Raw genomic sequence first — 21,754 nt, forward strand, 5'->3', positions numbered from 1 at the left:
ATTTCCACATGACCTAATCCTGCTCCCATGGGAGTGTGCAAAAGACATACCACTGACTTGTGCAAATGCTCAATGCTTTGCAGCATCCCACCCAATAGGGTACTTTAAAGGTTTCTGTGAATGTTAAACCAGCTACAGCTAAAAGAAAGTAATCTCAGAGAAGGTGAAGAAGATGCCCAGGGCCAGTCTTTCTCAACACCAGTAGAGCTGCTCTCCTGATTTTCAGAGTCATTTGGAAATTTAACTTGGCACAGATGTGACTCAGGCCAAGCTGATGCAGCACAGGATGATTTACAAGTTCTGAGAAACTGTAAATCAGGGAAATACTGCAGGAAACTCTTGTGGGTGGTGCACACAGGTTTCTTATCCCACTTGGATGCTACCTGCTTACTCAGGCCCTGTGTTAAGCAGGACTACTCACTTTGTGGTGGGTGGGACAGAGGTTTTGTTTCAGGACCAGGTTTCCAACATGCTGGAACAGTAAACCACAGCAGTCAATAGCAACAATGAATCTGCTTGGGAATGTGGATGTCACTGCATCACTGTCAGGCTTCAAACCTCAAACCTGCCTGTCCCAAGGCCAGAAACACTGGCATGCCAATAAGGCTGAGTTTCCACTAGAGGGTTGTAGTGCTGTACGTAAGGAGATGTGATTACTGTGGCAGGAATATTGTACATACTCCAGGCCTTTGTCAGCAGATCAAAAACATCCTGCAATAGCCCAGCTTCCAGCAGTCTCTGCAGTCTCTGATGTACACAGGCTGCAAGCTGAGAGAGGCTTAGTGCCTGAGCAACCTGCTTTCCTGCTTTCTCTGTAAGCCTCTCACATTGACATGACTCAGCTCTTACTACATATTTGTATTTATATATATATATATATACACATACATATATAGAAGTAAACACACTGTGTCTTTGCATATACACGCAGAGATATGTTTATTTGTGTACCTGTGTTTTCAATACCTGAACAGCTCCACGCCATCACCAGGAGCTGGAGCACCACTGCTGGAGCAGAGACCACAGCCTGGTGGAGTGGCAAACAGGAACATCAGCAGCATCAGCATAAGTGGCAGGGTGGGAAAGCAATAGCTGTTTGTACACTGCCCCAGAGCCAGGCTGGGAGTTGCCATGATGGGCACTGGGTGCTGGTCTATGGGGCTTGCAAGCCAGTCTTGAATGGGAGCTGTCAGAGGGATCTGTCCCCTCTGCCACCAGTCCTGTCCCCACATCCAAGGTGGCTCAGCAGTCTTAGTGAGTTGATGTCCACGTGGTCCTGGTGTGCACCTGCACATCTTTTACAGTAGCATATGGATTTTTCCGTGTGGATCTATACAACCAGAGGAGTTTGTGTAAAAAGGGACCTCTAAAGGTGATCGGGCACAACCCTCTGGAATAAGCCTGTTTGTGGCTTTCTGATTAACTGGTGTGCAAGGTGCTGGCAAATGAGCTACCCAGATCAGGGTTATTTTACTGTTGAAAACAAAAACTGGAGTTGTGTGATACAGTGGGGAAAGCCCAGATAGCACTGACATTGCCTTCCTTTTGCAGAAAGAGTGGGAAAGCAAATGCAACCAAAAGGCTTGCCTGTAACATGGAAAATACAGCATGACGTTCATAGAGAATTTACATAGTGATAGATTTGTGTATCACCTGTTTGTCTGATACTATAATAATTTTCATGTATAGACAGAACATAAATATATTTTGCCTACATTTTAATCTATTTTGTTATCAGAAGTGCTTTGAAGAAGTTAGTGGGAGATATTCTTGCAAAGTAAACAGTTACACCAAAAGATAGGCCTTAGTTCCCTCAGGAGATGACCTGATCTTACCTAAATACAGCTGTGTAGAAACCAACTATCAAGTCAACAGAGAGGCCTGAGAGTGTTGGGATAGATTGTCTGGCCCAGAACAGACATATGAACCCTCTGCCCTTTATAGGTGGCTAATTCAGCTTTTATTCTCTCTGGCTAGCAGGAGACATCAGAAGGGGTCAAATAAGTTCCTGGGGAGCATGAGCCTTTGCTTGTGAGTCTTTGCTGACACCAGCAGTGTAAAAGACCTCTGTAACTGCAGGTCACGGGGGTTATCCATCTCCTCCTGAGGTGCTACCACCACCATCAACCCCAAGGATGGGCAGCTGCCAATGAGCTACAAAGAGAGGGTGGCAGAGCAGCATGGTGTGAAGAAGGGTTTGGAGTGTGCTATGGTCATTTGAGAAGGCAGAGAGGGAAGGCCCATAGTGTTGTGTCCAGGAATAAGGTGTCTGAAACTATAGATGAGGAGGTTAGACAGAATTTTCTTAGTTGCCTATTTTAGTCAGTGAGAGCATTTATTATGTATTCATTATGCAATAAACATGTTTATTACTAATCTTTCACACCTAAAATTCCTGTAGATAAGGGAAAAAAAGGGTGTGTGTTACTTGGGCAGTGCAAATGGTCAGGTGCAGAGGAGAGTTGTGGCTCAGAATCACCCTGCCCATCAGGCATCAACCAAACCCACCAGCCTTGGTGTGGTACGAAGGCAGACAGCTTTCTGTGCCTCACTTCGACAGCAGCTCTGCAAAACCTCTTCTCACCTAGCAAGGAGTCTCTGTCCCTCCCAGAGGAGCCATAAAACACAGCTTTATCCATCCGGCATGCAGTAATCAGACAGGCTTAAGAGCTTGAGCACTCATAGGGTAGCAATATTTAGAAAGACTGCCAGTCTGTTTGCTGGCATCCTCAGTCCTCTTCTCTAATCAGACTCCTCCTCGGTATGGACTTGCTTGGGCACACTGTTAGTGACAGAGGCAGAAAATTGGACTTGCTAATAGAGAGGGAGTCATTAAATGCTCATCCTTGCGAGGCAGTGCCCGGGGGTATTAGCTGCTGGCACAAAGAGCCGGGTGCTGCTCCCCTGCTCTGCTCCCCAGCCAGCTGATGAGCCGTGGAGCATTGGGATCGTGCACCAGGAGATGGAGACAGGAGCAGACAGACTTCATCCTTTTGGACTGCTTTATTAAACAAAGCCAAGGAAAAAAAATAATAAAATAACCCCACGCTGATCCACCAGCTCCTCATTTACACAAGACCCTTTTCCACAGCTCTGGGAGAACAAAAAGGCTGCAGTGTAAATGAGATCAGTGTCAGGAGCATTATGCACATGAATATTTATCAAGGCAGAACAGACAGGGGCCAATTTGCTGCACTCCTGCAGCAGCGGGAGCTCGGTTATCAACAAGTGGGAGGGAAAGGGAAGGTGAAGGGGCTGGTCCGTACCCTTTGCATGAGAAGGATCTGGGGAGGGGGGGGAAGATGCTGGCAAAAGGCTGAGCCCATGCATGAGAATAATTGTGGGAGCTACCAGTCAGGAACTATGCTGAGAGGTCCCTGGGTTTTGGGGTAAGGGCTAAATACAGCTCAGTTAAGAAGCAAGCATACAATGTCCAAGCTGTATGCAGCCCGCAAGCTGCAGTCTAGGGAAGAAACTCTAAAGAATTAATTGGAAGTTGTTCCCATTCTTTGGGTGTGCTGAGTGCTCGTCATAAATCTTTCCCCTGAAGCAAAAAACAAGGTTAAATCAAGCTACAAAGCCCATTGAGCATGAGATTTACAGCAATCTAAAGGGGTTATGGCTTCATTTCTTAAACATGTGAATTACGGCTGTTTCTGAGTATCGATATATTAAGCATGCTGACCCCTGCAGTGCTGCAGGGAGCTATGGGATGAGCAGCAATGGAGAGATCGCACTGGTCATCATTTTTATGTACTTTTCAAAGTCACTTCTGAAAAAGAAGACGAGGTAGTAGTTGAGTATTCCAGCCACAGACATGAGGAACAGGAAAAAAATGATGCGTTTTCCAAACAAGTAACCTGGAGTGCTGAGGAGACAAAAAGTGGGGGAAGCAATTTGTTAACATGTATCAGCTCACATGGGGAGTCCTCAGGCTTCAGGTTCTGCCACTGTGACAGGGGATGAGATGGGGGGGACTGGAAGGAGGTAGGGATGTGGGGGGTGTTGCAAATTTCTGCTGTGTCTTGCATTGCAAGGCAGCTGTGAGCTCCTAAATGCAATGTCCCCTTCTTGGAAGTGTTCAGGGAGAGGCTGGATGGGGCTTTGAGGTCTAGTGGAAGGGGTCCTTGCCCATGTCAGATGGATGGAATTAGATATCTTTAAGGCCCCTTCCAACCCAAACCTGTCCATGATTCTATGGTTTTCAGGATCCATTTGGGTCTGGATTTAGCCTCTCGTGCTCAGCATAGGATGCTGCTTACAGAAGTGGCTACTCAGAGGGACCTGTAAGACTTTTCAGCCTCGTTCTATATGTGTGTAGGGAGCTTTATTAATACAAGAGGACAATCTTGTGCAAATAGTGGCACAAGCATGTATTTTCAGAGGCTGTGAGCAGGAGCTGCTGAGGCTGCTGCTCTGTCCCTGCAGCTCCCCTGATCCCAGTGCCACTGCATCTCCCTTGTCTCTCAGAGGTCTTCCCATGCACCCAGAGGAGGAGGCTTTTCCTGCACTACCCCAAGCAAGCACCCATCGCCAGCAGCACCATGAGCCAGCAGCTCTGCCTGCATCCCTGGATTTTGTAACGAGGCTCTGCAAGTCCTTACCTCTGAGTCCTTTCCCCAAGGTAGCCCACAAAGTACTTCTGCCTCACAAACAAGTACACCAGGCCAGCAAAGGCAGCAGGAGCTGAATAAAGGGTAGAAGGAGGTGTTACAAACACCAGCTGTCTCACTGTTCATACTGTCCCCATCCTGGGATGGACCAGGAAATGGGAACTTGCAGCCTTGGGCTGGGGGATGAGCACTGGAAGCAGGACAGAGACTTTTGTGAGAAAAAGCAGCATTTGCTTTTCCCTCAGAACAGCTTTTTGGAAGACTTTGTGGCTGTAACCCTTTCCACAGCTGCAGAAACCTGGTGTGGGTTATGCTGGGCTCAGGAAGGAGGGTAACAGCTCAGGCACCACTTTCACCAGAAATAAAAAGCAGCCAAGAGATGCACTTCCCTAGGAGCAAGTGGAGGGCTATACTATAGTTCAATACTCACCATTCACATAAAATAAAGGGCTTTTCCTCTATTCTTCCTAATTCAAGCTTTCCCCACTTTTTGTTGAAAGCAAAAGCCCTTGTTCTGGTCGAGGCACTCCTCTCTTGAAGGAAGAATTGCCACAGACCACAGGAAAGTATTCAACTTTGGTACAACTCAAATTGCATTGAAAGGGATCACACTTAGAACTGCAGGTAAATATTCTTGGGCTGACCTCAGCACTGGGAAGGGCTGGAAGTTCTGGAAATTTAATCAAATGAGGCCATTTCTGGTCCTAAGGATGAATATCGTGGCACACATCATCCAAGTACTGAACCCTCCACCAAAACCAGAGGGATCTGATCCATAATGCCTTTATGGGAAATGTCACTGGCCTAGACTGTCCTGAATGGTGTCTGGGAAGGATATTCCATACCACATTGCTCAGCAAAAAAAATAGGGGGGGAGGCTGGCAGTGGGGGCTGCTTCTCAGGGACTGTCTGCACATCAGTCCATTGGTGATGAGCAATTGTTTAAATTTTCATAATTTGTCTTTTTTGGGATTCATTTCTCTATCTTTGTTATTTTTCTTTTCACTAAAATTTATTGTCATTATTACTGTTGTTGTTATTATTACTACTATTATTTTTCTATGATTAAATTAATTATTAAATAAATTATTGTCATTATTACTGTTGTTGTTATTATTACTACTATTATTTTTCTATGATTAAATTAATTATTAAATAAATTATTGTACTATTAAATTATGATTTATTTCAAATACTAAATTCTTCTAATCTCAACCCACATGTTTTCTCACTTTTACCTTTCCACTTCTCATTCCCCATCCCACTGGGAGGTGTGTAAGTGAAAGGCTGGGTGGTGCTTAATTGCCAGCTGGAGTTAAATCTCAACAGACCTTTTTGGTGGCCAAATAGGGACTTGAAGTGTTTGAGATAATAACAGCAAGGGGTGAGGATTCACATCTGTTAGCAGTTGTTGGTCATGATATTAATTAATCTCTTCTTGTTATTAGTTATATGTTAATTCAGAGCACAATGCTCTTGCTCTTTTTTTTTGCTCTCCATGTTAAAGATTGCTGTTGACTCTTGCAGTTTGATGTGCTCTATAGTGATTAGTGATATATCACCTGGAATTTTTTATTGACACATTTATCTTGAATTTAATCTGTTATTTGGGTTCTTTATTGCGGGTACCACCTCATGGAGACAATTAATAACTATACTTCCTCTGAAAGGTTTTTCATGGAGGAAATACAGAATAGCACTTTCACTATCTCCTCCCTCATCACAATAACTTCTCAGTATCTTGAATATCCTTGGGCAGTTAAAATACTTCTATTGGTATTTATGTTGGTTTTGCCCTTTATTAAAAAGCAATTTAGGAACATGAATCTGGCTTATCATCATGGTCAGCATAGAATGTGGGAAAATTTGTGCTGGTATCTAGGGAACTTCTCACCTCCAATGGTCTGAAACTTTATTCCTAAACAACTAGAGGGTCCTGATGAAGTGATAGAGTGTTTGAAAATCAAAATGCTGCAGGTCTTCCAAAAAAGCACAATTTACCACATTGTTCTGGGTCTCGATCAGCATATACCAAACACTGCTTGCTACTATGCAGCACCCTCAGGGAAAAGATACCAATAGACATTATGGCTGAAGCAAACACTTTCTCAGTTGTCCCTATAACTAAAAAGAGGCAATGGAAGCAGAAGTCGAGTCATTTAGTAAGGGATGAAGAACCTTCTTCTAAGAGGGAGCAGGAGGGAGATTCAGAAGAGGCAGCTTGCTCTGCAGCAGAGCAGTCACAAGGAGGAAGAAACTGAAATCAGAAATGAGACAGAAACCACCTAATCCCTATCCCTAAGTGAGCTCTGAGGTGCAGTAAAAGATTTTAACTATCAACCTGGTGAGCTAATTCTTATCTGGTTAGTCTGATGCTGGAATAGCGGAGGCTGTAGTCAAGAATTAGAGGGCAAGAAAGGCCAGAATCTAGGATCCCTTGATAAGGATAAGGCCATTGAAAGATTGGAAAAAAGGCTGAAGTCCTCAGTCTCTGGAGGTGACTCCTGTCAAGTGTGAAGAATAGGTATCCCTTCAAGGAAAAACCTGCAAATTCCCAGAGCAAATGGACCAAGACTGAGAGAGTCATCCAGTGTCTGAAGGAACAAGCCCTGTTGGAGGTGATCTATAACAACCTGGATGGCAGCCAAGACTCCAAGGATCAAATCCGGTGCATATCCATGTAGTGAAAGTTTGTACAAAATGCACCATCATACACCCACAGTCTGGCCACAGTAAACTTGACAGACATGGAGGCACCAACTTGATTGACTGACCAGGCATCTCTGAGAATACAAAGATAATCTGGCTTCCTCCACGTGGGCCTGTGTCTTGGCTGTGGACAGACTGACACAAAAAAGCAAGTCCGAGCACTCTGGGAAGGGAAGCAATTGGGTACGTCTTCCTCAGGCACCCCAACCAAGGCCTCAGCTATTAAAAGTCAGCCTTTTTCTGTCCCAGTAAAAGGGACTATCTGTGGTTCCTCCTGTGTAACCAGGGGGAGGACATAAGTAAGTAGCATGGTGAACCTATCTGGAGACCAGAAGCTTGGGTACAGGAACTGCAAGTTGAAACAAAAACCAAAGAACAATCAGCCAGGAAAATTCCTGCTCTGGTGTCTCTTGAGCAGAGTAGAAGGACTGATAGTATTTTTGTCACTGATGAAGTGACTTCTTTTTTGCAGTTACAAAAATCAAGTTAGGAAGACTCCATCTAGGGATAGAGGGGACCTGCCTTTGGCCAGATGGAAGAAAGGGACAACCAGGTTTACTGGGCTGTGTGAATTCAATGTCCTGGCGCAGCAGCCACATGGGAGTATAATGCTCTGGTGGACATGGGTGTACAGTGCACTCTAACTCCATCACATAACAAAGGGGACAAATCCATCTGTATATCTGGTGTGACAGGAGGATCCCAAGAACTGCCTGCGTTGGAAGCAGAGGTAAGCCTAACTGGGAATGACTGGCAAAAGCATCCCATTGTGACTGGTCCAGAGGCTCTGTGTATCCGTGACATAGACTTCCTCAGGAGAGAGTATTTCAAAGACCCAAAATGGTACTGCTGGGCTTTGGTATAGCTGCCTTGAGCATGGAGAATATTCAGGAGCTGCCTGGCTTATCTCAGACAATCCATCTGTGGTGGGGCTGCTGTGGGTCATAGAACAACAGGTGACAATTGCTACCATGACAGTGCACCAATGACAATATTGCACTGAACAGAACTCCCTGGTTATGATCCATAAGCTGATCTGGCAACCAGTCAATGAGGGATCAGTAAAACTCTTTTACACTTCAGTAATCCCATATGGTCAGTGCAAAAATTGAAAGGAGAGTGGTGGCTACCAGTGGACTATTGAGGACTGAATAAAGTCACACCACCACCAAGTGCTGTTGTGACAGACATGCTAGAATTCCAGTATGGCTGCTAATGGTATGAAACAATTGATATCACCAATCTCAGTCCCTTTGGCAGCAGAGTGCAGGTAAGAGTTTGCTTTCATATGGAAGGCATCCAGTATACCTGGAACTGACTGCCCCAGGGGTGGAAATACAGCCCTACCATTTGTCATGGATGGATACAGACTGCACTGGAACAAGGTGAAGTCCCCAAACACCTGCAGTGTATTGATGACAACATCATGCACAACATCATGCACAGCAGGGGAAGTGTTTAGGGAGTAAAATACAGCTACTTTTGAAAGGTGGTTTTGCTGTAAAACAAAGCAAGGTCAAAAGACATGAAATCCAGCATTTAGGAATAAAATGGCAAGATGGGCATCATTATATTCTAATAGATGTGATAAATAAAATAGCAGCTGTGTCTCCACCAACTTACAAAAAAGAAACACAAGCTTTCTTAGCAGTCGTGGGTTTTTGGAAAATGCATAATCTACCTTACAATCTGATCATAAGCCCTCTCTTTCAGGTGATCTGGAAAAAGAATGACTTTGAATGGGGACCTGTGCAGCAACAAGCCTTTGAACAAACTGAATGGGGGATATTTCTTGCAGTAGCACTCGGGCCAATCTGGACCAGGTGTGAAAAACATGCTTTAGACCTCAGCCAGGGACAAGGCCCAGCTGAAGCCACTGGTTGAAAGTGATTGGAGAGACTTGAGGTTGACTTCCAGGGTTTTGGAGCCAGGGATATAGGAGAACTGAAGCCTCTCACTCTTCAGCTGAAGAAGAAATATTAGCAGCAAATGGAGGAATTTGAGCCACTCAAGAAGTAGCAGTTACTGAAACCTACTTCATTTTGGCACCTCAATTGCCTGTGCTTGGCTGGATGTCCATAGAGAGGGTTCTCTCTACACATCATGCAAGTGATGCTACATGGAGTAATGGGTCACACTGACAGTGCAACAGGGTCAAATAGGAAACCCTGACCAGCCAGGGATCCTGAAAGTGATCAGGGACTGGCCAGATGCCAAAACTTTGGAGTGCTACCAGAGGAGGGGACTCATGCTGAAGAGGCCCCAGGGTATAATACACTACCAGACAAGGGGAAGCTCTATGCCTTGTCTACTGCAGGGTCCTGCTGTACTGTAGGAAAGCACTGGAGGTGGAAGGCAGCAGTATGATGTACTACACACCAAGTCACAGAAACTGCTGAGAAGGATAAGGTGAATCAAGTCAGTTTGCAGAAGTGAAAGCCATCCAGCAGGAATGAGAAAAATGGACAAAACTTTATACTGGCACATGAATGGTACTAAATGCCCTTTGGTAGTAACTACAGCATGGGATACAGAACAAGTGGCAGTGTAGGGGTAAAACATGGGCCACTGAATTGTGGCAAGATATCGAGGCTCAGGTAGAGAATCTGGCTGCTAAAGTATGTAATGCAGATGCTTACATACTCAAGAGCTGTGCCACTGAAGAACATATAAACAATGAGAAGATGGACCAGGATGCTCAAATTGAAGTGCTTGAGGTGAATCTGGACTGAGAGCATAGGGGTGAGCTACTTATAGCTCAGTGGATCTGTAACACATCAGAACAGTTACGAAGGGATGGAAAATACAAAGAGTCTGGTGATTCCAGGAGTGGACATAACTATGGATGCCATTGCCCAGATTATCCATGCATGTCAAATTTGCACCATAATCAAATAGGATAAGCAGCTAAAAATCTCTACAATACAGAGAACGATGGCTGAATTATCAATACGGGGAAGCCTGACAGACTGGTTTTATCACACTACCACAAACCTGCCATGGCAAGTACCATGTCCTTGCTGCTGGATGGTTGGAAACATGCCCTGTGACTCATGCCACTGCCTGGAATATCCTGGGATTTGACAAGCAAGTTTTGTGGTGACATGGCACCCTTTAAAGAACAGGACTCATTTCTGAAACAACCCCATAAATGGCTTGGCTGAGGAGCATGGTTTTGACTGGGTGTATCACATGCCCTATCATGCACAAGCTTGTAGGAAAACTGAACAATGCAAAGGACTATTAAAATCTACACCGAGGGTGCTGAGATATTCAAACACTGGGATACACATTTAGCAAAAGCCACTTGCTTAATTAACACTGGAGGATCTGCCCGCTGACCTGACCCTGGTCAATCAAAACCCCCGGGGGGCACTGTGGAAGGAGATCAGATCCCTGTAGTATGTGTGAAGAACTTGTAGGGAAAAATAATACGGATTTTTCCTTCCTTGGGAAAGGGTGAAACTATCTGTGGGATTGTTTTTGCTCAAGGACCTAGGTGCACAACAGTTACCTGGACTGCAGAGAAGGCCAGCACACCAAAGCATGGCCAGAAACGTAGGATACGTGTGTCCGCAGTTCTGGCTAGAAAGGAATTTATCAGAGAGAAATCAGAACACAAGAAAATAGAAACAAAATCAACATGTTTCATCAGCAAAGGACAGTGGGGTGAGAACTTGGGCTGTGCTAATACCACAGTGGGTAGGCTTTCACCCCAGAGAGGTGGGAGACCCCCAACCTTCTGGGGACTGGCTGGAGGCTGCCTGACCCACAGGTCTGCTTCCCTGTTTCCTCACTCTGATAATGGATGTCTTTGTCCTGCTTGATGAGGAAAACAAACCACCTTGCCCACATGCCTGGCACCTGTGAAATCCACTTTCGTCCTCTAGCCTGTTTGTGGCATATGAATAGTAAGTACTGTATGCCTTATTGGTAAGGAAAATCCTTGTAATTAGGTCATATTAATCAAGCTATTGGCAATAAAGGCTGCATGAAAGCAACAAAAGGAGAATCACACTGCAAACAGTAGTGTTTCACAGACTTAATGCGTCTTTCCAGGGAAACAGGAATGATTTCCAGCTGCCTCCCCCAGCCAGGAATGCTTTTTGAGGGGGAAGCATTCTGTCCTTGGTTGCACACTTGTGAAGGGAAGCACTTGGGCATCCCATCCAGTTTTAAGCAGATCATCAGTACTTTGTGGGTAATAAAAAATATTTTTTGTTCTTTTATCTTCTGTGTTGGAATTCATTTCCCCTCTCCTCTCTCTGAAAGGATGTCAAAGAAAAGAGGTACAGATGTGGCAGAGAAGCCGAGAGCCACATGATGAGGGAGCTTGACCTGCTCCTCAGCAAGCTGGCATCTCTCTGCTCTTGGGACTGCCCTTGGGACACCAGCTGTGCTTGTATCACTTTCAGCTGAGTGAAATTGTTCCCAAATGAAGGGACATAAAGGCTGCAAGTCCAATAGAAATACAGCACATGGTGTCCAGAAGGGAGCTGGGTTCACCATCAAACATACTGGAGAATCATGAATCTGAACAGAGTTGCAATGCACACAGGAAGGGACTGTGGACAAAGCCTTCATCTGAGGGCACTTAGAACCCGCTGCTGGATCCCCAAATGACTTGGATTAAACCCTAATGAAGAGAAAAACAAACTGTGCTCTGTACCCACCAGCTCTGCAGAGCTTGGACTACTCACTTGGCAATGTAGACACGGTCGAAGGTGGAGGTTCCAAGGCGCTGGAACCCTTTGCCATTGCAGTGTTTGCTTTCATGCTCCACTTTGCAAGCGAAAAAAGCTGTTAAAAAAACAAAGTATTTGATCTGAGATGCAGTGTGAGGATATTGCAGGAGCTGGGCTTTGTGGGCTCAACTCTATTCTCAGGAGTATACACATTGGATGGCAGCAGAGAGACAGGGGAGTCTCTTAGTCTCCTAGTGATAACCATTTGTCAAACCAGGGACATCTTGTAGGGCTGGTTCATTTTCCAGAGAGACCCATTAAAGACCTGGTCCTGATGGCTCACCTCCATATGTCTATATACTGTGTGTTACCTCCTTTTAAGCATCACCATTGTGCCAGGTTGTTAGCTGCTGAAAAAATGCAGCACCTCAAGATAGTTCACTATGTGCTTGACAAGCCATTTTATCTCATGACAGTAAACCAGGCACCATCAATCATGTGTCTAAATACACCAGACAGACCCCTGTCAGGCTACAAGCTGCAAGCTTTGTATTATCACACATCCCATCTCAGAGTATCCAGACCACTGCAAGGTTTAAAATATGAGCCAAATATGCATATATACAAGAAAACCTATCAGGAAAGCTATTATTATAACCATAGAAGCATAACTTGACTAGCTGAAGTATTTCATCTGTGGAATCTGAAGAGTGACCTCTTTTTCCCTCTCACTGATGCTGTAAATATGTCTTTCATACCTCCATTGCCTTCACTAACAGCTACTGAGTTTTTTGCCTTCTGATAACAAGTGATTCCCTGGGTACATTTGGCTTTTCTCCAGAAAAATGCACAATGCTTTAAACCACTTTCCCCAGTCTAAGCTAGGCTGCAGATCCTCCTGCTGGCACTAGCACGGTGCTTTGGTCAGCTCTTGGAGGACTTGGCCCTGGAAGACCCAGAGCAGGCACTTTCCAGGGGCACAGCCACTGAGGGCACTCAGTATTTCCATCCATCCATCCATCCATCCATCCATCCATCCATCCTTCCATCCATCCCTCCATCCATCCCTCCATCCATCCCTCCATCCATCCATCCACCACTCCAGCTGTGGCACGGGTTAACCTGCCTAGAGAGTTTAAGAGGACCTAATTGCAGAGGATGAGGTTGAATGGCATTTTTTTGTCCAGTGCAAATATGCAGTCATGGAAAACCACTGCCTGCAGGGCTGGGACTGCATGGGCTTATTGGGATATGTAGCACCCTTTCTCCCTTCTTTTTAGCATGAATGTAAAACCACTCAAAGATGCCACAGCTTCAGAGAAAGCCAAGAGGAAGCTATACACGTCCCCCTTCCCAGCCACAGGTACTGCCACTTTCCAAATGCTGGCACATTACTACAGAGAGGCTCCACAATGCTGGGAGCCACCAGGCTGAACACGACTCATGCATAATGTGACACTGGTCACCAAGGACAAGAGCTTGGAAGTCTCACTGGTGACAGTCCTGGTGTACAGCCTTGGGGATCAGGGTTGGGCAGGTCTGGAGGCTCTGGGTCTACTGGTAAGGGTCTGGCTTTGAAGGTCCAGTCATCTGTCCTGGAAGCCCTTGATGTGTCTGATTTGATGTATGGATCCTTGGGCAAAGGGCTGATCATTAGGACAAAGAACACAGGTAGGGTTATCATGTACACCTGCACCATGAATGAGGATCAGGCTTTGAGTGTTGTCAAGATGGATGTTTTCCTTCTGTAAACAGTGAGTGACAGAAGGAAACAGAAGAAAGGCACTTCAAGAGGTCAATTCATCCCTCAGAGAGCTACCAGCATGAGAGAAACCACCCCTCTGATCTTACTCCATTGACTCAGGAAAGAGGTTAGACAACCACCTCACATGAGGTGTCCATCCCTTAGCTAGCTGGGTTGATTACCTCCAAGGTACCACAATGGCTGCATTTCTTCAGGACTACGCGGACCCAAAAGTGAGGGCAGTGAATCAGAGGGGAACCCAGCATCTCACCATCATACTGAGTGCTAGAGCCTCCTACTTCATGTGAGCTTTTTGCCCTGAGAGTGGCTCGAACACCCTGCAGGCTCACAAAATCTTTCCAAAATGTAGCCCAAGAGGTGGGTTCTGGCTGCACAAGTCTCAGCTCTGCAAAATATCAGAGGAGAACTAGCAGATCACAACCAGGGTTGGTCCTTGCTGCTCCCATCTCAGCAGCACTGGGCTCCTTCTAACCTGACATTGGAGAAATGGGAGACTATAGCATGAAGCACCCTGCAACAGTGTATTTATATTTCCTGCTCTTTGTTTTGAACCTCAAGGCAAGAGGGTGGTTTCACAAGCTAGCATGAGATGCGTGAGTGCAGCAGTGCTGGAGCTGGGTGGGTTAATTCAGCTCAGCTGCACAAGGAGATGATGCCCTGAGGCTCCAGGGCTGCACAGGCTGCCCTGAGCCTCAACCACTGCAGCCCCAACCTGGTGAAGTTAACATGCAAGAGTTTAGTCCAAGCCTGCTTGTTTCATGAGTTCATACCAACAGACATCAGGTACTGGTGCTCCTAGCAAATAGGAAAATAAACTGGAATGCTCCTGGAAAATAAACAGGTGGCGTCTTCTGTCCATTGGCTTTGCTTTGCTTCCTCCATCCTAATCTGCTCAGCAATGACCACTGATTTTCCCTGAAAGCTGTTGGATTGCAACATCTCTCTGACACAGGAACAAAACTCAATGCTACACATGTGACTCAGTGGCATCTACCTGCGTGAGTTGTTCTGTAGGATATAGAGATTGCCAACATGAACAAGGTTACAGCAAAAGGATAGCAGCCCATTTCCAGCTTCAGGAATGACAGCATTCACCTGAAATATTTTCTAATACTGCACCAGATACAGAAAAGCATATAAACCCAAATTTACATGGTACTGACTTCATGTACCTGAAGACAGTCAAGCAGATGCCCAAGTGCTCTACTGAACCAGAGGCACAGCAAGAGTTCAGTACAACTGATATCCACAGTCAAGCATTTCTACTGCCTTAATTATTGCATTAATTCTAAGACTGCATTTAAGTCTGGTCTTTCTAGACCAAAAACCTGTGAGGAGGCAAACAGATGATGCAAGGTCTGAAATCATGGCTGAGGTCTCTGTGCCACTCGTGCTTGGCACACTAAGCCCCCTGCCAAGTGTCATGCTACCCATTTGCAGCAGTGGAGTCAATAATCTCACAGACAGATTTCCATGTGATGAAAGTGTGTGTCAGGCTGGGAGGCAAAAGACAGAGTTTCAAAGTGAGAGGAAAAAAAAAGCAAACCTGTATATGAAGTCACTTGGCTAAATAGCAAGAAATGTCAATTTGATGTGTTTATGTGTTTATTTTGTTTTGGTTTTTTTTTTCTATTTAAGGTATGCACTCTGATCTCAATATGCCATATTCTGGTGGTTTCCCATGCTGTGCTTTTACCAGAAAACAGCATTGAGTAAAATGATGTGACAGTGCCTATATCGAAACTCAACCAGTCTGCATCCCTTTTTTGTTTTCTTCTTATGTTGTCCATCAGCCAGACTCATGCTAAGGCTTCTACCACTTCCCCTCTCTGCATGAGCACAAAAATAGACCATTTCCTAGCACTGCACGTGAGGTTTGTGCTCAGTGGGAATCTCTCTTTTGTACCAAGAAGATTTTACAGAAGATTTCTAGGATTTGCATCAGGCCCCTATACCACTGCTGACTTTCCCTGGATCTGGGAGATTGCAGTGCAGCTGGGGCAACACTCCCTCCCTCCCTCCCTGCATTCTGGGCAGAATTTCCTGTTAAATTGATTTAAGTATTTGTTGATGATGATCAGGTTAGAATTAAGTTAAAATTCAGGTCTGCTCAAGACACTTACTGGTTTATTTAAAAAATCCTGAAGAATAGTGGGGTTTATAGAGGTCTGAATAAGAGCTCAGATAGGAAGCTTCTCCATTGCAGGAAACGTGCAGTGTTCTTGGGACTACAGTAAATTGTCTGCACTGCACAGTCCAGTTAATTATCTGGACTGAAGGACCTGGAGATACAGGAGAGCAGGAGAGCTGCCTGGCCACAGATAACCCAAAGGAACTCACCCTACAAGGAGTTGGTGCAGTTTTCCCCCTTCACCCATTTTCATGGTCTGACCCATGGCAGCCCCCAGGCCCTTGCCCAGGGAAGCAGGGAGAGCAGCTCTGGCTGCCCACACTAGGGATGTTAGCCAGGAAAGGAGGTCTCAGTCTTTATTTGGTTAACATATGTAAAACAAAAATACTCTAGAATACCACAGAGTAGGACCATGCTACTGTCAAGACACTGCAACAGTGTGCAAAATGATAGGCTTAGAAGATAGTTTCTAAAGTCAAAGTCATGCCTAAGCACACACACACACTTATAACCAGAGATTATCTATCCAGAGATCAGAGCAGCATACATCATCCTGAATTTCTTTCAGCTTCCTTTTTGCCCTTAAATAAATGCTTATTTTAGCCTTACCATTTTGGACAACACTTATCAAGGTGACGATGGCAAGCGGGGCTATGGTTCCCAGGGTGTCCTGGTCCATTTTGCAAGGGGGTTGTTGGATGGATGGTGCAGCCTCAGTGACAGCTCAGCCCTGCAAACACAGAAAGAAGGAAGTGGAGGTCTGTCTTATCTTGAATTGTAAAACACTTCCTATGACTTCATAGGAGAGTGGCAGCACCCTGCACTCTGGTGCCTGTCAGATCAACACAGCTGCAGGCTCACTCACACATCACATACAGATGAAGCCCAGAGAAACAAGAAATTACATGTCTGTGATCTAAGAAGATATATAGTATGGAAATACATCTATTGTCCTTCCTGCACAGGAGCAAAATAGCAACCTTTATATATCAAGTAAGTCTGAGCATTTAGCTAGCCACATGGGACAGCAGAAAGGCTGGAAGAGACCAGCAAGTTATCATGTCATTTCCTGCAAGTGACCAACTACCCCACAAGCAGCTGGGAGGTGAAATAATGCTGGTGAGTCTTAACAACACTGCTGCTCCCAGATGTGTGCCCTCCTTGGATCTTCATCAGCCTAGTCAGTGAGGAGAACCCAGCTCTCCAAGTCACAACCAAAAGTTCCTGTTCATAGGGCATATTTGAATGGGCAGTAATGCAAATGCTGTGAGCATCTGTGATGGGCATTGAAATGTGTCTTGCATTACTAGGGATGGATTCTGCATCTTTGCCCCTACAAATAACTCCCTAGAAGACGGCGACAGCTGCCAGCATTCAGGAGTTTACAGGCTTGGACCTTACATTTGTACCCTGATTTTAGTAGCCGAAGCCCAACATGTTCAGCCGAAGCTGAACATAATTTCTGCACAATGTTCATGACCCAGCTACAACCCTGTGATGGAGATGACAGGGAAGCACAGGCTGTGGTGTCACACAGCTGCAGAAAGTCCAGCAGCTTCTCTAAGAAAGCATCCTCATCCAAAGTGCACATCACTTATCAGCTGTAGCTGCTCTGCTCCCTTTTGTCCATATTCTGATACGGAAAATCCTTATGAAAAATTCTTACCTTCAAGTAGGGATTTGACACTTATAAAAGGAATATTTTCACTGAACAGCTTTTGCCCCATCTGTCTGTACTGCACCACATGCTTTCCAGAAGGTCTGAGTGCTGCCCAGTATCCAAACCATAGCCATATAACTCTCTCTTGATGGGACTCAGCCTGTTAGGACCTCCCAGTGGGTGCCAAGCTAAAATCCATCTTGTTCAATGGGGACACACTTAACAATGGTGGTTTTGTCCAGTCTCACTATCATGCAAATTATCACCATCAGTACTATTAGATATGGAAAACTCTCCAGTACTTTGGGTATAAGCAAATATATAAAAAACATGCTGAGTGAGTGGTAGGTGATTAACAGTGTCCATTGCCAGCTGTGATCTTCTGTTGACTTAAAAGAAAGCAGTCAGTTGTCTAGGATACTTTTCCTATAGTCCATGCAGAAACAGCTGTGTAAGCAGCAAGGCAAAAATAGTATCTAGGTTGAGATTTGGCCTTTGATTAGGCCAAATGATTTTATTAGGACTAGAGCTTTCTTTTCCCCCTTTTCTTTTCTTTTCTTTTCCCCCTCAAAATGGCCTTTTCTTACATCAAAATTTATGCTTTGTTGCCTACTTAGCACAGGGTCATACCCGGTATTTAAGAATGGTGTTTAATGTTAAGCTTTGACTCATCTACTGGACAGGAGAACTCAAAGCAGGCATGAATTAAGTTAAAAGAGGAATATTATCCAAGCAGAGACAAGTGCTGTGACCAAGAAAGGACTTGTGTGTGGGCATGGGCAGGCCAGAGGGAGCTGGGCAAAGGAGACAGCACAGGTTCTCAGGGCATCCACAGCAGAACAACCCCAACTCCCATCTGTCCTTCCACATCAGGCACAGATTCTTCTCATTCCTCTGTTTGCCTTACACTGGTGTAAACCCATCCAGCAGCTTAAGCCTTGTTTTACTAAGGGCAGTAAAGGCAGATGAGCCTGCTCTGAGATCTCCTCTAGCTTGCCACAAAAATGTGTGTCCTTCCCTCTTTCAAAGAGTTCTGTAGGTGACTTCAGTTTGGCAGGAGCCTCCTATTAAAGGGAGTAGGAATCAGGCTGCTAAGGTCTGAAGTGGCCATAAAAAAACCCAAAATGAAGCAACCAAAAAAAAACCCAAAAAAACAACCAACAAAACAAACAAAAACAACCGATGTAGAGGATAGGTTGGGGGGATGGGCTGCTGATGCTTTTGCTTTTTCCTCAGCCTGCTCTTTGTTTTCCACCTCTTTGCTTTCCTGCTGCCCAGCACTTCTCACCACATCCTCATCTCTGCCCCTTCCAGTTCCTGCCTGACTCCTGGCCCCACTCAGCACCATGGGATCCCTCAGTTGCTCAGACACTTCCCTGGAAACCCAGCCCTTTAATTCATTTTGCTAAAGCTTACTCAAAAGTCATCCCTCAAAACTGTGTTGGAAAACAGGACTTCACTCTCTCTCTGCAAAAAAACCAACAACTTCATGATATCACCTCAATAGGGCTTGCTAAGCTGATTTCCCAGTGTGCACAGAGAAAAAAAGGTTTTCCAGTGAAAATCTGTTTGTTATGGCTGTCTTAAAATAAGGACTGCTGTTTTTTCTGGTTTTGGTTGGTGTTTTTGTTTTGTTACATTTTGTTTTTAAGCATGACATCACTTTGAGGGCACTGCTTAAGGAAAAGGAGAAAATAAAAGGGTATGAGAAACACAGAAGTCTCCTCTCTTTGCCACAGCAGAGAAACACAATTGTAAATGTAGTTGGACAAACCAGAATCCCTTGCAGAGGTAGTGGGGTGGGTGGGGGTATTATCTTTTCACACCCTTTGGTGCTGAAATAGCTGCAGGATGGAATGAGGTCCTGGCAAGGAATTGCCTTGGCACGGGAGGGCTAAGATGGGGCCAAAATGACTCTGCAAACAGCTTCTGCAATATCTATACATTAAATTGTTCCCTCTCCCTGAGACCTAAGCATCTGTGTGGCTCTTATCTCCTCTTCTTTCATGGGATATACACAACATCCACTGTCTGGGTCAGACAAAGTTGGGCACCACCAGAAAACCCTGTCTGCCTAGGAGGAAAGATTGGTGCAAGGCACCTCCATCATCTCTCACTCCCCATTTGAAAACAGGGGATTTCTCTAGTAAGGCAAAAAAATGAGAGGGGAGGATGGACACCTTGGGGAACAGAGCCTGCATCTGCCCGCATGCCCCCAGCATGTGGGTGCTCCCCAGGCACAGGTAATGCTGCTCTTTAGCAAGCTGCTGTCAGATCCCAGCCCTCCCACTTGCTGCACTGCTATGTGACATCCACATCTTCCTGTCTGAGGAAGATAACCTTGACACGGTGAGCCATGAAGCTCAAATGAAATGTGCAAAGCCAGCGAGCTTTTCTAGTTGTGCTGCGAGGCTTCCCACACATTAATCTTCTCGCTCCTGGAAATCTTGGAACAGCCAGTCAAAATAATCCTTTTGTAGAACTGCTTTCATACTGAAGAGGAAAGGACTGGGAACATAGATCTATAAATATCTTTGGGATATTCATTTCCCATCTCATGCACTCTGTCTGCTCAGTGTTTGGCTGCAAGGACTCTGATGAAAGGGTGCCTCCTAATAAAATAAAAGCTGCTTCTGTGAAGTTCCTATATATAATTGCAAGTGGCACACAGCAGTCATGCTTTATCACAAATGCAACAGGATAAAGCCCCTTGGACTGGCTGCTTAATATTAGCACAGCATTTTGCAAACTTAAAGTGCCACAGAAGCACCCAATACGTCGTACATATCCATAGGTGTGAATGACTACCTGCAATCATGCCAATCTACATCAGCATCACGTCCTTTCCAAAGTCTGACAAAACCCCAAAGGAGAGCATGAACAGAGCTGGAGACGTGAAGTGCAACACAAAGAAAAGGGCACTGCTGCAGTTTTTTAAATGCTGTCTTTATACTGTGTGGCCAAAGAAACGACACCATGGGAGAAGTCAGAGCATTGCCTCAAAAAATCCTCCTTCTCCACATATCCCAAACTTCATCATTTTCATCACTGAGAACTCCATTTTGTCCAGATTTAGCTCAAAACACAGTATTTGAAGACACAGCCTACAGACCCTTGGGGTCTCTGGTGCAGCCTCTTCCTCACCCCCAGTGTCTCACCCACCACCCTCCTGAACATTTGCTTTTTTGTATGCATGCTGCACTGCTAACATCCCCACAGCTGCACTTTGTGCTCAGATCTATTTCAACAGTTCTCCTGACCTGCCAGCAAGACCCAGGTAACCCAGTATGTGCACCAGGACTCACTTTAGTTTTGGTCTTATCTTTATTAATGTTCAGTGGGCTGAGCCCAGAGCATTGCTGCAATGTCACAAGACCAGTTTGAATCGGAGCCCTTCCACCAGGATGCTGGAAACCCACCTCCAACCTGGGCACACCTGCAGATTTGGTATTTTCACTGCTATTGGGAGACCAGAGAATTGAGCAGGGTCCAGAACAGCCTCTTCTGAGGCCTTTTTGGAAAAGCCCCCCCTGATTTCCCAGAAAATGATTGATTAATAGGGTTTGAGCTATTGATTAACAGGGCAGAGCCATCCTGGGGGGATTTCCTCTCTGTTATCTCTTCCTCTCTTGCTCCCCAAGAAGCAGCTTCTCAGTAGCCATTGTGATAACATGTGGTGCTAACATGGTGGTCTCTGGAAACCCCTGGCAACCAGCCACCCTGTCACAGGAGAAAATTCACAGAAGGTTTGAGGTTGTAAGTGACCTCTGGAGGTCATGTGGTCCAACCCTCTTCCTCAAATAGGGCCACCTAAATCCAGTTGCATAGGACCGTGTCCAGACAGGTTTTGAACTTCTCTATGGATGGAGATTGCACCATCTCTCTGGTCAACCAGTGCCAGTGCTTGGTCACCCTTAGAGTGAAAAAGTGTTTCCTGATGTATGGGGCAAATGTCCTGTGTTTGTGCCCGTCACTGCACACCACTGACAGAGCCTGACTCCCTACTCTTTGCACCTTCACTCCAGGTATTTATGTGCACGGATGAGATTACCCTAAGTCTTCTTTTCTCCAGGCTGAGCAGCCCCAGCTCTGTCAGTCTCTCCCCCTAGGAGAGAGGCTGCAGATCCTTCATCATCTTTGTGGTCATTCACTGGACTCTCCTCCAGTATATCCATGAGTCTTTTGTGCTGG

The 21,754-nt window shown here is 45.4% G+C and overlaps 1 protein-coding gene across 1 annotated transcript in view; it reads right to left on the bottom strand.

Moving 5' to 3' along the window:
* Window positions 1-3,001: 3,001 nt before the first annotated feature.
* The window catches only part of ALOX5AP (arachidonate 5-lipoxygenase activating protein), a 20,447-nt gene continuing 1,694 nt past the window's right edge, over window positions 3,002-21,754 (bottom strand). The window contains exons 2-6 of the mRNA XM_008494928.2: window positions 16,513-16,633; window positions 12,023-12,122; window positions 10,837-10,907; window positions 4,605-4,686; window positions 3,002-3,868 (exon numbers count right to left, since the gene is read on the bottom strand). Of these exons, the coding sequence (XP_008493150.1) occupies window positions 3,706-3,868; window positions 4,605-4,686; window positions 10,837-10,907; window positions 12,023-12,122; window positions 16,513-16,582 (486 nt within the window). The 5' untranslated portion in view covers window positions 16,583-16,633 and the 3' untranslated portion in view covers window positions 3,002-3,705. The remainder of the gene's footprint in view (window positions 3,869-4,604; window positions 4,687-10,836; window positions 10,908-12,022; window positions 12,123-16,512; window positions 16,634-21,754) is intronic.

Source organism: Calypte anna, chromosome 1, assembly GCF_003957555.1.
Source record: "Calypte anna isolate BGI_N300 chromosome 1, bCalAnn1_v1.p, whole genome shotgun sequence".
In the NCBI taxonomy this organism is placed as follows: domain Eukaryota; kingdom Metazoa; phylum Chordata; class Aves; order Apodiformes; family Trochilidae; genus Calypte; species Calypte anna.